The sequence below is a fragment of the Lemur catta genome, chromosome 1, assembly GCF_020740605.2.
Source record: "Lemur catta isolate mLemCat1 chromosome 1, mLemCat1.pri, whole genome shotgun sequence".
Taxonomy (NCBI): domain Eukaryota; kingdom Metazoa; phylum Chordata; class Mammalia; order Primates; family Lemuridae; genus Lemur; species Lemur catta.
The window spans coordinates 213,037,039-213,053,005 of record NC_059128.1 but is presented as its reverse complement, the minus strand read 5'-3'; the positions used below and the strand labels follow the sequence as shown (position 1 = coordinate 213,053,005).

General features: G+C 40.8%; 1 protein-coding gene across 11 annotated transcripts in view; it reads right to left on the bottom strand.

Annotated features, from left to right (window-relative positions):
* LOC123630380 (LIM domain containing preferred translocation partner in lipoma) overlaps positions 1-15,967 on the bottom strand; it is a 648,766-nt gene that overhangs the window by 4,692 nt on the left and 628,107 nt on the right. For all 11 annotated transcript variants that reach the window (XM_045539905.1, XM_045539914.1, XM_045539916.1 and 8 more), the window contains 2 exons: positions 8,225-8,403; positions 2,433-2,553 (listed from right to left, as the gene is read on the bottom strand). In XM_045539905.1, the coding sequence (XP_045395861.1) occupies positions 2,433-2,553; positions 8,225-8,403 (300 nt within the window). The remainder of the gene's footprint in view (positions 1-2,432; positions 2,554-8,224; positions 8,404-15,967) is intronic.

Genomic DNA, 15,967 nt, shown 5'->3' with positions numbered 1-15,967 from the left:
CTGACAAGCAAAAAAGTCACCAAAGGGTGCTACATATTTACTCCAATTGTAGTTAAGACAGTGAAATCCTAAAGTCTGTGGGGAAAGATGGTTTGTTGTATTTTCTAAAGGAGATAGCATGGTGCAATGAGTGCTAGACTGGGAGACAGGCCTCTGGGCACCACCCTTAGCTTGATCCAGCCTGTGTCACTGCACACAGGCTGAGTGCCACTCTGAAAATAATTCCTGCATTTTCTACTTTACCAAGCTGTAGGGAGGATCAAAGGGGATAATGGATGTGAGTGTACTTTGAAAAAATGCGAAGAATTGCATAACTGTAAAGGATTACACTACTGTGGACAGTACCTCCAAGGGTCCATTTCGGAAAATGTTATATAACAGTTAAATGCTGGCCATTGTCTTTGGAGAAAATGGAAGTTTCTTTGGAAAATAAATATATAGTACTTCATCTTGTGGTGTGTGTCCTTGCTAACTTTAGTACAAACTCTAAAAGGCCACACCTGCTGCTAACCTCACCTCTGTTGTCTACCACTGTGGCAAAGAGGTCGGTGAAGCTCCTGTCTGCATTTGACATATAATGAAATTGAAATTCAAACAGGGCGTTGCCCAGAAAACAATGGTTATGCTCCACAGGAAGTTTGGCTTTACCAAAAAGAACCTGCAGCTATGCCGCAGCTCTAGGGACATTTGTTAAACTGAGCAATGGCACTAAACAAAAGATCTCCATCACAATAAAAAGAAAGAAGGAGATTTCATAGTATAGTTTTAAGGCTTTAATGAGTGAATCTCTACAGTCATCTGGACACCTGGAGCCCAGAGTTACCCACAGCCCTGGAACCATCAGGCTGTGAACATAAAGAGCTTTCGAAAAGGAGCCTTGCCGGCAGGGTCCAGCCTCCTCCATGGGGAAGGGCAGGAAACAGAGAGGGAAGTGATCTTTTCAGTGTCTACAGAGTCCATGGCAGGACTAGAACAGTGGTCTGCTCTCTTCTAATTCAGTGTTCTTCCCGTTTTATAGTTTTGTTTCTAAAAAAATTCTCAGCATTTTAAAGCAAACCTAATTTGTACAGCTACCATTTAATTCAGGAAGAGGGAAGGCACATTTGATGCAACTCTTAGCACAAAAGCCAAAACCATTAAAAGTCCAAGCCTACTGGTATTGGTATGTATATCAAGCATGTGAGGAATGTTGGGAGGCTTTCTTCTTTCAGCCTTAGTTTCTCCATCAGTAAAATCTCTAAAATATCTATTAGCTCTTTACACACTTACTATTTGGGTCATTTTAAAGATGATGATTGGACATTGTTGTTCTCTTTGCTTCCCTAGTCATAAAACCCTGGGTAAAAGCTGGTAATTTTTATTATCTGTTCTTATGTTAAGGCTAGAGAGAGGCATGCAACTTGGGCTCTAGGGCAAAACAAAGCACACTACATAAAACAGATGGTCAATTATTGCTAAGGCAGTGAACGAAATGGATGTAGTCTCAGAGAGCCAGGGCAGCCCTCACAGCCCTGCCAGCCTGTGTCCTGGGAAGGTGTCCTAGACCAATGCCATCAGGATGCGGTCCTAAGGAAGTGCATATTATCCCTCACAGCTAGACAAAGGGGTTGAAAAGTACGGTACTCCTAAGCGCCGGTAGAAAACAGGAAAACTGCTTCAAAGGAGGGGGTCTGGGCAACTTACAGAACCCAGATAAGAAAACATTTTAAATTCATTATCTAAATGTGGTACCTTTTGATACCCAAATGGTAGGGGGAAAGACTTGCTTTCCTTTGTCTTAATGGCAACATGTCCCTTAAGTTTTAGCTGACTTCCTCTGAGAAGCGTTCCTTGTCACTTCCAGCCTGGATTATAGGTTTGTTTGGTGTATTCTCATAGCACCTTGTGCATGGCTCTCCTATAGCCCTTAGCAGCCATCTGACCCCTTGTTTTTAGCACTCAGTCAGTGCTTACTAATCAAAAAATTAATCTCCATGACTTTGAACAAGAAATTCCAACCGCTCTGAAATGAATGAATTCCTAGCCTTCTCAGTGGGTGACAATGGTATCTCCGCCCCATGGGAGTAGTTAACCAAAGTATCAGAGTCAAAGTTAAAGATTCAGGATAATAATAATACTACCATTTCTCAGTAAGTTAGTAGTTTGCAATTTACAATGTCCTTTAATATGCAATTTTGTATTTTAGTCTCATAGCCATATTTGGGAGAGTTAAGAATTTGAATCCTTTTTTTACAGGTGAGACTGAGAGAGGTAAAGTGACTTATCCAATGTCACTTATATAAAATGCCAATGTCAAATCTAAAACTCAAGTCCTATGACCACAGGCACTAAGGCCTTTTTCACATTTAAAAGTTGCTATGTTTAAGAAAACCACGCATTAACGGGCAGTTCAGTGCCTGCCACAGACTGGCAGGGCAGGGACTCGACCAGACCTCACACCGGTAGCAGTGAACGTGGAAATCGCGATCCAGTGCCACGATACGGACAGTCTCCTCCTGGCCGGGGGCTGGCATGATAGGCTCCTTGCACACAGAACATCGGGGGGCAAACTTCCTGAAAATGGAGACAGAGTGCTGGTTAGGTACTGAACATAGGCACCAACAAAGAGGGGAGACACAGAGGTAAAAAGGAAAGGTAGAAACCAAGAGTCGGTGGATCTGCTTCCTCATCTGTAAAATGAGGGACTTAGACTCCGGGCTGTTGAGGTTCTCTAGATCTGAGGTCCACTCCCCTCCCTCCACCCCTAGCCATCTGTGGTCAGTTAGGGACCGGGACGCAGAGCTCCACCATCTCCCCCAACTCCCGTCTGTGGAAAAACTGTCTTCCGTGAAACCGGTCCTTGGTGCCAAAAAGGGTGGGGCTGCTGCTCTAGATGGTAAATGCGCTATCTGGCGAGGTGAGGGTGAGTGTGTGAACTGTTTAGGAACAAAGAACATCTAGGAGCTTTTTATCACACCGGATGTGGTATACAGACTTCACCTTTGGATAGATTCTGAATACAAACCCCGGCTTCCATGTAGCTGGCCAGAGGGGAGAACAAAGGTCTATCCCACTCCTACTAGTTTCTGACTTTTGCTTCTAGGCTTTTGTATGCCTTCCTCAGGTCCTAGACAAAAATTCTGAGGTTGCCTTGCTTTCACTTTTTAGAGCCTCTTTCTTGGAAGTGTGTCTTGAATTCTAGGAACTGATAAGAAATACGTAGCTTTTTAAAAGGGCAGAGGTTAGTGAGTTTAAATACACACTACACCAAAGTTACAAAGGCCAAGTGGGCATTTCCTATATTTTTGTTGTGTTAAACAGAAAGAAAAAGTAAAAGAGCTGTCAAGTTCTTTATTCTTTAAAGAATTTTAGCACTGTTAGAAGGTATGTGTATATGAACACATACATACACATCTGCATATGTTTTTGAGGCTGCTGGTAAAGAATTTTAATATTTCTTAATTTCTGAGTATTTCTTAATAGGACCAATGGTCCCTAACCTTTTTTTTCTCATGACAGATTAATGGGCCGCATATATAGGTCACGTATCCATCTGTATCTTCTGGAAATTAGAGGTAGTATTGTGAAGGTGCCAAATGAGACATGATTTGAAATGGACATGGATAAGAACTGAAGAGATTAAAAGAAAGAAGAACAGACTGTGCCACTCAGTTTTTTCATAGTAATGGTTTTAAGATTAATGATGTTAAAATTTATCTATTTGTAGTGAGACTTAAAAAGAAATAATGATAGTAATCTAATACTTTGTAGAGCACTTCATGGTTGTCAAAGCATTTTTACATACATTATGCTCTATATGTACATATTAATTTTCCTGGCAGCACCCAAAAGGCATCTGTATGGCTGCAATCTAAATAAATATGAATTAAGCAGCAGATAAATTGATTGCCATGAAAGAAAAATTAAAAGGATCATGGTACCACCAGAGCAGTAATCAGAGTTGTTATAATTGGTATTTTATGCAAGAAGTTTATATTCAGTGGCAACAAATTGCTTTGGACTACCTGATTATTTTTAAATCTGGGTCATCAATGGTGAAATAAGCAGGCTTCTGGGATCAATGGCCCTCACAGAGTTTCCCCATACTCTGTGTGTGCAGAAGTGTGTTTTGCTTATCAACATATCCATAAGCGTTCCCCAATTTCCCCAAGTAGAATGACTTACTCCTCTTGGATAAAAATTCTTTCACTGAATTTTCCTATTTTGGTAGCAATTATTTGCATAGGGTTGGAGACCAGTGAACTGTTAAACTGTAAGCTTCCAAAGGACGGGACTTTGTTCTATCTCTGAGAGTCCAGGAACAACCACCGTAACTGGTGCAGAAAAAAATAAATTTGGGCTATATTTAATGAAGTGAAGTATCCGCCATATTTCTCTATAAAAAAAGATGTTATTTGGACTTTATGTTCAATCTCAAGGTTCTTCCCTTTTGAAAAGACAAACTGTATTCTTGCTGAGTAATGATTCTTTCCTACCAATTAGCCTCATTTTCATGATGGGAAAAAGCAAAGCGAAGAGACAAGAGGTGTTTCCACAGTCTCCATGGTGGTCCTAGGACAGCAATTCAAAGAGGGTTCAAAATCACAGGTGGTCTTTTTCAAGGCTTAGTTTACTAAGCGGATAATAATAAAGCTAATAAATTTGATAAAAACACTTCTGATGATTAAAGCCACCATTTATTGAGTGCTTATTATGTGCCAAGCCCTGTTAAGCGCTTTACACACTTGACGTTATTTTCTACTGACAGCAGCATTACGGGGACGTACTTTTTTCATTTCTACTTTACAGCCAAGGGAGCCAAGGCTCAGAGAGGGATCTTCTTAGTCAATTTCTATCCCGGCACATTTGTGGCAATCAACGAATGGATGCTGATTAAACAAATGAACAAGGGTAATATCCCTGATAAGAAAGCACAGATAGTAGAATAAAGCCTCAACACACTGGAAGAGTCAGTTAAATAAACCCGCTTTTCTGGGCTTTCTCATTGTACTGGCACTAGGAATACAGGACAAAGTGGGGACTCCAGCACAGACTGAGAAGGAGTTCAGATGGCGGTGAGTGCTATCTACGGCACATTTACAAAACTGTATAAAACACAAACACAGAGACGGAGATGTGGATTCAAACATGGTAATAGGGAGGAACTGAGATCAGAGAAGTCTTCTTCGAGGAAATGTAATTGAGTTGGGTCTCTAAAAATAGCCATTTAGGTAAAGTGGGGAAGTGTGTATGTGTGTGTTGGGGCAGGAGGCAGTTAGTCTGCAGGGAACTGAGTTTATGGCAGTTGTCTGAAATGGCATCTGTGAAGGAGTTCGTGTCCAGTAGGCTGGAGGATGTGCACCAACTTTGACCAAAGGTGGTTATGTATGGAAGGGGTCCCCAACCTGTGGTGAGTTGTATGATTATTTCATTATCTATTATAATGTAATAATAATAGAAATAAAGTACACAATAAATGTAATGAGCTTGAATCATCCCAAAACCATCCCCCACCTCCCCAGCAGTGAAAAAACTGTCTTCCATGAAAACGGTCCCTGGTGCCAGAAAAGGTTGGGGACTGCTGATGTAGGGGATGGCCCATTAACAAGGCCTCAAACACAGTACTTCAGAAGCTTGTTACTCCAAGTGCAGTCCAAGGCCACCTGGGAGCTTATCAGAAATACAGAATCTCACGCCCCATCCCAGATCTGAATTAGAAAATGAAGTTTAACAAGATCCCTCAGTGAACAGTAGGCATGGGAAAGTTTGGGAAGCAGTGGTTTAAAAGACAGACTAAGTAGGTGAGATAAATCCCTTCTCATGGGTCTCCTGTACCTTCAGGTAACCTGCACTCCCAGGCTGCCCTAGTTACAGCAAAGCAAACCTTCCTGGCATGGAAGAACCCCATCCTAACTCTGTGCCCTTGCTCTTTGGCTGATTTATTTCCTCTGCCAGGAATCTCCTTGTTTCACACTTAAAACACTCTCCAAATTCTCCTTCCACGAAGCCTACCCTGATTGCAGAGGCAAGTGATCTCTTCTGATTCTGACAGCACAAGACCTTACCTGTGCCGGCCTCATGGCATTCAGCCCTTTTTGCCTTATGTCTGCACATTTTCTCTGCCCTCGTCCTGGCAAGCTACTTGCTGACAGAGACTTCTCTATATATATCTGTGCAATTTCTCTCCTTGTATCTCTCTTCTTCGACATATAGCACAGTAACTGGCACACAGAGGGTTCCTTATAGATGTCAGTTGAATTGCATTGCAATAGATTTCCTAAAAGCCCACAAAGGAAGACCTATTCAGAACGACCAAAAACAAAACCCCAAAAATCTGTCTGGAGAAAAAGGCTGTATCCTTTTAGCTACCCTCTCCTTGGCCTTCCAGAGCCCATCCTGTGCTGGACTTCTGGCTGCTTTGTGTTCTAGTAATTTTAAGGCTCAAAACTAAGAGTTCTACAAAGCATTCTCTTCTTTTCCTTTGAGAAATGGGAAAAGATCAAGAAGCTTCTCCCTGTACATAACTGCCAATCATGAAGACATCATTCTTAAAGAATAATTTATGTTTTAACATGCATTGAACTAGGGACGGGGGTAGCTGGGGGGTTAATTTTTTTTTCTCTTTAGTTGCTCAAGTCTGCTTTTCTGGAGCCTTCAGACCCGCACACTTATGTCACAAGTTGCAAGTCTCTAATTATGCTCCCCACTCCTAGAAATGAAAGATAAATGGCACAGATATAAACTTACATTTGTCAGAATTGATTTCCTATTTTAATTGAGGGGTGTAATATATCAGTCTTTTCCAGCAAAAGAAACATGTGTGCTCTGATTATATCTATCCATCTTTCTTGGATTAGGGTAAGGAGAGAAACAGTGACAGAACCTACTTCCCATTGGTATCTTTTCACTTCCCTTAAATAGAGGCAGGGTTTTTTTACTTTTTCTTTTTTCATGTATAATTACAAGGTAAAATATCAATAATGTGAAGTACAATTTATGTTGTGATTGCCCTTTAAAAGTAAGCCCTTCCTTGTCTAATTCAGGTTGAAAATTTCTGCCTCTGGGTCTTTCAAAATTCATTCAGTCTCATGTCTTTTAGTGAGGTTTTCCCTTTCTTTGCTACTTGGAAAGTGGTGAGGAATTTCATTTTTAAAATATGAGTCCCAGATCTGCAAAGTGCTTGTGGCAAGTACTTCCTGGTTGTTGACAATCAACAGAGAGGTGAAGATTAACCCACAAGACCATATATTTGGAGGTCGTAGAACAGGTATCCAAAGGGGTGAGCAATGCGAGCTTCCTGTCCTTGACAGCCTCAGAGGCTGCCCTCAAAGCCACTGCCTAGCAAACACAAGCTGGAAAACCTTCGAGCCTACTCATCACAAATCACATCTATAGCTTTAATACAGTTCTTAGAAGTACGTAGCAAATGTTATCAACCAATTACCAACTAACCAACTGGCCAAATCAAAATGAGCAAAATACAAAACTGTATAATTTTCTTGGAAACTCCAGCTATCACAGAAGAAAGAGGGACCAACCAATGAGAGAAACGAGGAAGTGGGGACATAACTGGCCTTAATCTCGAGGCTCTACTTTCTAATCCTCCTCAAAACATTGCACAATTTGCATCATTAATGTCGTTAGAAAAACACCTGAGGAAGAGAAGACCTGGGTGGAGGAAAAGACTAGGGAAGTGTGTGAATATAGTGACAATGGCATGACTGCCTCTGAATATGTGTGAGGCTTGCAGTAGTAAAAGAAACTGGATTGTTTTCTGTGTCTGTCTATCACAACCTCCTATATATATGCAGGAATGCAGAGGTTAGCTTTTGAGAGAACCCTGAGTTGTCACAGCTGAGAGAACTTTAGGAGAGGGTTTTTGAATGACTAAATTGAAGAGCTCAGAGAAGTTGACCCATTTGCCAAATGTCACGTATCTTGTTCAGGTTTAGGCCAGGATCCTGCCTCTTTCTAATATAATACTCTACAGTTGAGTCAACTTTGTCACAACTGGAGCCACCTAAAGATGCCATGGAGAAGCCCCAGGGAAGCAGAGATTGGGCTGGATGACCACCTGATATTAATGCCTGTATTTGAATGAGGGGATACATTTGCTCTTTTAAAGGTCCCACTAAATCCTGAGATTCTATAGCTCAGAGAGAAGAATGCATGGCCCCGATGCCAAGGAATAACAACAGCCTCCAAGAGGACTGGCAGGCTGGAGGAAGGAGAGTAGGCTGCCTACTTGTGGAAGTCCTCGATGCAGTGAATGAGGCCGCCGGCATCCACAGTGAACGGGATCCCATCCAGGCTGCGGTGGCACATCACGCAGGTGAAGCAGTGAGGGTGATAGGCCTTCCCAGTGGCTCGGAGAATCCGCTCCATGATGGGCTTGGAACACACGTTGCACTGCTCCAGAGTATTCTGAGAAAGCAAAGAAAAACAACATCACACTGAGAGGCTTGACGGGCTCCATGCTGTGTGACAAGCATTTTTAAAAACACATTGGCTCACGTGCTCATCACAGTACTCAGAGGAAGGCAGAGTGTACTCTGCAGTACAGAGAGAAGGAAACACAATTCGATGGGTCAAGTAGCTTTTCTAAGATCACCCAGGTAGTAGATGGAAAATCCAGGATTTAGAACGCATGTTTTCTGACTGCTACCCTTGTTCCTTCCATTGTTTCCTATAACAAAGGTGATGGCAAACTTTTTTGTCAAGGCCCATATAGTAAATATTTCTGGCTTTGTCATAATAACTCAATTTTGTTGTAGTTCAGAGGCAGCCAGAGACAGCATGTAAACAAATGGGCATCCAGTAAAACTATTTACAAAAATAGTCAATGTGCTGGATTTGGCTCATGGTTTTAGTTTGTTGACCCCTGAACTATACTACCCAGGTTCTCCATTTGGAGAAAGCTTCACTATTATTTCTAAAACTTGATTCATCATCAAAGACCTAGTGGGGTCACCAAGGCCCCTAATTTAGAGAGTGGTCTGATGACCGAGGCAGCATGCTAGCTACAGAACCCAGATCAGAGCTCGGCATAATCAACGAGGCTTCTGACCCTTTAAAACCTTGATTCAAACACCATTTCCAAGTTGAGGGTTTGTAAACTCTTGATAGAAATGTTGAACCCAGAAGGGGTCTGGTTTTGAAAAGTGAATTAAGAAAGCCAATTTATCTGGCTTTAAAAATATGCTGAGCTTTAAAAATACAGGCCACCTCCTAAAAGAAAGACCACTTTTAGTGAGTCAGGACTCAGAAAGATTGGCTGTTAACCCTTCCATAGAATCCCACGCTCTTACCAAACCACCATGTTTCACATGTAAAATGCTATATTGCAGTTGAGATATCTGAACTGACTCATTGAGTTTACAGACAGGCATAAACCTGGGATGTGGATCTCATTAGGAAGATGCAGAACTGGATGGAATGTGGAAATTAAGGAGTAACTTCCCTCTTGTTAGGAGAATCCTGAATGGCTATGAAGAAAAAAGTGCCTGTATGTAGGTAACTAGTGTCCTCATGTCTGACCTATAGCAATGGCCCCTGAATTGGCTCCCTTGTTTGCATCTCTTCTCTTATGATACTCCCCTTGTCCCAAAACGACTTCTGATTTACTTTCCAAAACACAGATGTGACTGAGTACCTTTCCTGATAACAAAAACTTAATGGTTCCTCCATAATGTAAAAAGTGCTAATTCCTTACATGGTATCCAACCCTCCTTTCTAGGCTCAGCTTCTCCTAACATCCCAGATTTCTCACTCTTCTTCAAGCCTACGGAAAACTTCCCTAATTCTTTGTCTTGGCTAATGACTAAATGTATTGCAATTTGCTATTTTGACCGACCTTTCAAGGTACAGACCAGAAGGCAATTCCCCAGTGAAGCTTTGATGGCCCCATGTAGAATTAACTGTTTCTTTGTCTTCCATTACTGAACGCTATATTTACTTTGCTTGCAATGCTTACAGTGTGCATTTTATTAAAATTATTTGTGCATATGTCTGTTTCCTCTACTAAACTGTTAATTTCATTAAGGGGAGGGCCTGTGCCTTAAAAATATATTTCCTCTGTCCCATACTGCACCCTGTATACTGTCTGGAATAAAAATAAGCCTGGGATGAATGTGTGCAAAAAGAATGAATGAAGGAATATTGTTTACATCCCCCCCTGGCAGCACAGTGTTGGCTTGACTTCCTTAACTCTGGAATCCATCCCAAGATGAATTGGTAAATCTATCATCATCCTTTCCTCAAAGCTGCGGTTGCCGAGCTTCTGAAATTGCTTAGTATGCCTCTGGTCACAGTCTAAACTCATGGAAACTGTTAACCTATTTTTTTCCCCCATTTTGAAGTGGTGAAATTAAAATAGCAGAAGAGCATAGGACAAGAGTCTGGAGATGACGATGGTCTGGAGAATGAGGGCCTGCTTCTTTTCTCCCCTGACAATCTGAGCTAATGTGGCTGGAAATTGTCTTTCCAAGGCTTGTGTTTTGCTCTTCCGTGGTTTTAACTCTTTTTTTTTTTTTTTAAGCCAGCCCTGTAATGGAGTTGAACAACCAGAAAATGCTTGACCAGAAAATGTTTTTGTTTGCACTGGGGCTTGGCTACAAGATTCAGCTCATTTACTCAAAACTCGCAGCAACATATAAGGTTTAGTCAGTTGTAATGGAAAGACTTTATGGTCTATAGAAGTTCTGTGCAAATGACAGGTAATCCAAACATTTCTGCTACAGTGGAAAAAAGAATAAAATATGTCTAAAATCAGCCTATTGCAAAATGCACCCAAATCAGAAAATAAGGGTCCTGAGAACGCAGTTGACTGGCATCCTGGGCTAGCGAATGATGGAGGAGGACACAGTAGGCTTCACTAGCCAACTCCCTTAACTGCATCCCCGCTTCTTTCCTGTCTCCAGCTGGCCCACTAGTCCCCTGGGCACACCTGCTCTTAGAGAAAGGAGAGAAACTCACAGTGTCAGGGAGGAGGGTGCTGGATTAGGAGAGCCTAATCCAGGCTCTCATTGCACAGGTGCACAAATAGATCTGGAGAACTGATCAATTGGACCTGAGACCTGGAGCTCATGAGGGGCAGAGGTGGAACTGATACCCCAATTTCCTGATTCCCAATAATTCAGAGAGGGATCTGAGGAATTCATTATGTAGGCATGGAGAGGAAAAGTTGCTAGATAAAGAATATGAATTATCCTTCTGGTTTCGTCAATATCTACTGTATGATCTTGGGTGAATAATTTCTTATTTCTAGACCTCAGTTTTCTCACCTGTAAAATGACAATTCATTCAAACTCTGCAATTTTATTACTCTGTGCTATATCAACAATAGGAAAGAGTGACTGTTTCCATTATCAGAAATATACTATTAACAACTGGATAATCCCTTATCAGAGTTTTGAAAGAGGGGTTCATCTGTTAGAAACCTGGACTATATTACCTTTTCTATGTCTTCCCGCTTATAATTCCAGAAATTGCTAATGGTAGAATTTCAGGTACTACAGAGGCAGATTTTTGTGGCATCTTATGATTATTTTAAAGCCATACAAAAAAGATACAGTCTTCTTATAAATATTAGGCTTTCCTGAAGTAGATTAAAATGAAATGGTTGATAAAATAGTTTTGAAGAAAACAGAAAGTCTTCAAGCATATAAGTGAAAGAGGGATGTCCTCAAATATGTCTATGTGAATCACATTTTGTATGTTTAATAGGGTTGCCATGATTGATGGATGGGGAGTAAGGAGGAAAGAGCACACTCCAGTTTAAAAACCTTAAAGACCAGGACAGTGCTTTGTGGCCTGATTCCTGACCCAACTTCACCACTGTCCCCACCCCCCACCATGCACTCCATCTTCCAGCTGCCACACTGAGATTTGTGCAACATCTTCAATAAGCAACATTCTTTTACAAGCCCAGAGTACGTCACTCCCTACTCTGTGAATAGAATGTCTACTCATTCATTCTTCAAAGTGAAGCTCAAATGGTCACCTCTTCTGAGAAATCTTTCCTATTTCTCTCTCTGTTATATTCCGAGCAACATAAGTTGTTTCTTCCAGTCCCACAGAATTGTATGATGCTTCCCCTGTGACACTGAATACAATGCACTAGATTTAGTGGTTTATGTCAGCCTCTATGACTAAACTGTGATCTCTCCTCCCTGTCCCCATGAAGCCATTGTCTGAGGTTGTTTTTCCTAGGAAACAAATTCTGAAACAGAGATTTGCACACAGGAAGTTACTGAGAAGAACACCTGCAATGTTCACCTGTGGGAAAATGCAGGAAATACCTGGGCAGAGGGAGGGGTTGAACCAGGATGCAGCTACGACAAAGGCTCCAGGAGAACCCTGCAACTGGGATGCCTCTGCAGGGTTGTCCTTCCTGGAAGCTTGAGGATTGGGCCTTTGTATACCTGCATGTACCAGCCAGTAGATACTGGCTGCCACCAAGAAGGAGGTGTGACCTTGAGGGAGAGGTTCTTTTTAGTTGAGGGTAATTACCACAGAGAGACTCAACTATGAACTGTCAGCAGCGAGGGGAGTGAGCACCTCAGTCCTGAACAGAGATCTGGGCAGCACATTACAGCATGCACAAGAGTAATCATCCCGGTCCCGGCCCAAGTAGTCTGGAACACACAGGGGGTAATTGGCAGCCAGCTGGGGAAGGCCTTTTGGCCTAAGCTGAGTGAAGAATCTAGATTTTATTCTTTTTGCACCAAGCACTATTTGAGGATTTTATTTTTCATAGAAATTGTTTTAGGTAGTTACTTCAATGAAAGTATGGTTAAAGTGAGAAGATGAAAGAGTAGCAGATAAAAGCAAGACATTAATCAGTTGCTAAAAGGCACAGCTTATATACGTTTCTGAAATGATGGCAATACAGTGTGGTTAAAAAGAAAAAGTTATGTGAAAATAAAAATTTAGTCACAAACTTTGTACATAAAACTCCCAAATGCAACTGTTTTTAAGTCAGAGATACAATGTGGTTGCATTTTTTCTATCCTTGGATATTGTATAGATAACTTCTAACTCATAGGCAGAAAAGATGTAAGAATCATCTGAATATAAATGAAGCATATATCTAACAAACATTAACTACTAGTGAGATGTTAAGAAAGTAAGTATATTACCATAAGGTACACATTGCATAGGTGTATATACATGCTCAATGTTGAATATTTAAAATCAAGAAGCATAAGTATTTGAAGATTTATAAGACTATAAAGTAATTGTTGCCATTTAGAAATGTTAAAATTTTCATTTTATAAAATTAAAATGTGATCTTATATTCATCTTTATCTTTTTTAGGTACAAAAGCAATATTAGGAAACAGGAAAGACTCTTGGAAAGATAACAGGTGACAGACAACTCATGTTCTAGATATAGTCTTGGTCTTGTTGAGATAAGAACAAAAGATAAAAAAAGAGAGTTAGAAAATATTAGATCTTGAAAAGTCCTTAGAGATTACTCTAGTCCAGGAGTTTTCAACTCTCCTTACTTGCCTCCCTCTTGCATAATCTTTTTTTCAGAGAAATAATTTTTCAAGGAAGCACATCCAAGAGAGCCTCAAGTCACTTCTGGATGAAGAGTGTGTGAGGAGGGAGCCCGTGGGGGATCCACATTGAACTGTTTGAAAACCATGATTCACCTGCAACTACCAGATTCAAGAAACTAAGGTATAGATAACGAACACAGCTAGTGGCAGATGTGGAGTGAGAATAGAGGTCTCCTAATTCCCTGTCCAATGGAGAACCCCCTGCTACATCACACAATACCTATTCTATATTTCAGTAGACACACTCAATGTTGCAAACCGAAGGCAGTCAGGCTTATTACCTGCAAGTCACACGCAAACAAATAAAGAGAGGAAAATAAAATCCTAACTCCCCGCTACTAAACTGAGTCCTCTCAGCCAAGGAGACCCCAGAGAACTTAAAACTGAGTTCCCAGCCATGATGATGGGAGGTCAGACACGCATCATTTCACCCCTCCCTTGCTAACCATCAGGCTTTATTTCCTGAGGGCCAGACCAGTTCTTTTCTGATAAAATATCATCAACCATGAAGTGCTTTTAACAGTTCATAGAACATGTGCAAAGAGGGTTTTCATGTCCTTCTTTCACCTTTTTGACATAAAGCGTGGCCATTTTTAAACATGGACCCCATGAAAGGACAGAAAGCCCCATTGTGTAGGTGCATAGATCTCTTTTCATAAATATTTGTGACTCCTCCTATAGCTAGTTTAATATTATATTCAGCCACTCTGCTCAGTATAAAATCCTCTTCCTTTTGCCTCTCCCTAGAAGCACATGTTGCTGGCTTGTGGCCCTGTTTCCCAGCTTGCCAAAAGGGTCACTGCAGTGGGCTATAAACAAGAAATAAATCACTCCTTTTCTAAATTATAAACCTTATTATTTTATTTAGTTAACAAGATATTAAAACAGTTTGTCTCCCAAACTCCTACAGGATAAGAGAAAATTCATTGTTGGATCTCGGGCATCTATAACAATATGCTTGCATAAAAGTGATGCTTTACAAACATTTATTAGTAGATGAATTAATAAACTCTGGGTATATATTTTATATGAAATAAAATTATTTTATTTAACCATGCAAAACAATTCTCTGGTCCAGACCTTCTCACCTGGCAGGCTAAGACATGGTGTGCCACAGGTGGTTTCCAGGTGTACCGTATTTGGGAGGGAAAAGGAGGGGCCAGAGGTTTCCAGAGCCCCTGAGTGGTCACGTTGGGCCAGGAGAAGCCTCATGCACTTATTCCACTGTGCGGACTGAATGCCATCATTTTCCACATGAACTGTGATGTGAAAAATGCTGGAAGGTCGGGGAGCACAGCTCAAGTGCAGGTGGTCCCAACAGAGCGGCAATGTGGGACAGTAAAAAGAGAGCAGGGCTATGACTCAGCAAATCTCTCTTAAAATGCTAGTGCCATTATTTGAACTCAAATAATTATAGTACCTAATTTAATTATGGAATAAAAACTTATCCTATATCTTGATTCTGCTAATCAAGAAGGCCTTCTAAATGATGGTAGTACTTTCGGGTTTGCTTTGCAGCTAAAGATAGCACTTTACTGTGGTAGTTCTAAGGAGCCCACAGTGCAAACCCTTCCAACAGCTCTGCCCCCTTGTGAGGCATGTATTTCTTAAGAAAAATTTCCTTGCTCTTTCCAAATGTCCTTTACCTATATATCTACCTTAATGCAAATGTATATTTGCATCTGTATCTAATATGTGTTTCACAACAGACTGAAAATAATAGCAAGTCTTTTGTCATACCATCCTCATGACTGATTTTTTTAATGAGAATCAAAATTTCTCTTTTACAGATGAAAGATTTAATTTTTCCTGATAGAAAAAGTTTTGAAACAATTTATTAGATGACATCATATCTCTAAAATGTATTTTCTTTTGATGTCATGACTGTCCCGCCACGATGACAGCCACGAAACTCATAACTGAAAATGCAGTAAAAGAATTTCAACATTTTTTGTTCACTTCTGCCAACCTTTTTGAAAACAACTTTTTGCAATTAGTGCCTGTATTACCGCAGCTTTCTTATAAATCCCCTTTAAACAAACTATTCATATGCTTCTCTGAAGAGAAATAAGAGCTGCCTCCCCACTTACAGTAGTATTGCAGAAAGCTAAGAGTGAATCAAGTGTTTAACAGCCCGCAGGTACAGAGGAAGAGAGAAGACAAAGATGCCATCATTGTCCTCAGAGGTTCCCAATGTAGGGGGAGAGAGGTAGACACATCTATAAATAACTGATTCAAGTTAAAGGGTACAACAAATTGCTATTAATGAGACATGAGTAATGTATGGTGGGAACAAAGAGAAGAGAGTAATTACGTATGAATGGTGAGAGTGGGCAGAGTAGTGCTGGTTGATGACTCTGGGAATCTATTCTAGGTGGGATTTGCGCTAGTGCTTAAAAGAAAGCTTGTTTTAACATTTTTTGG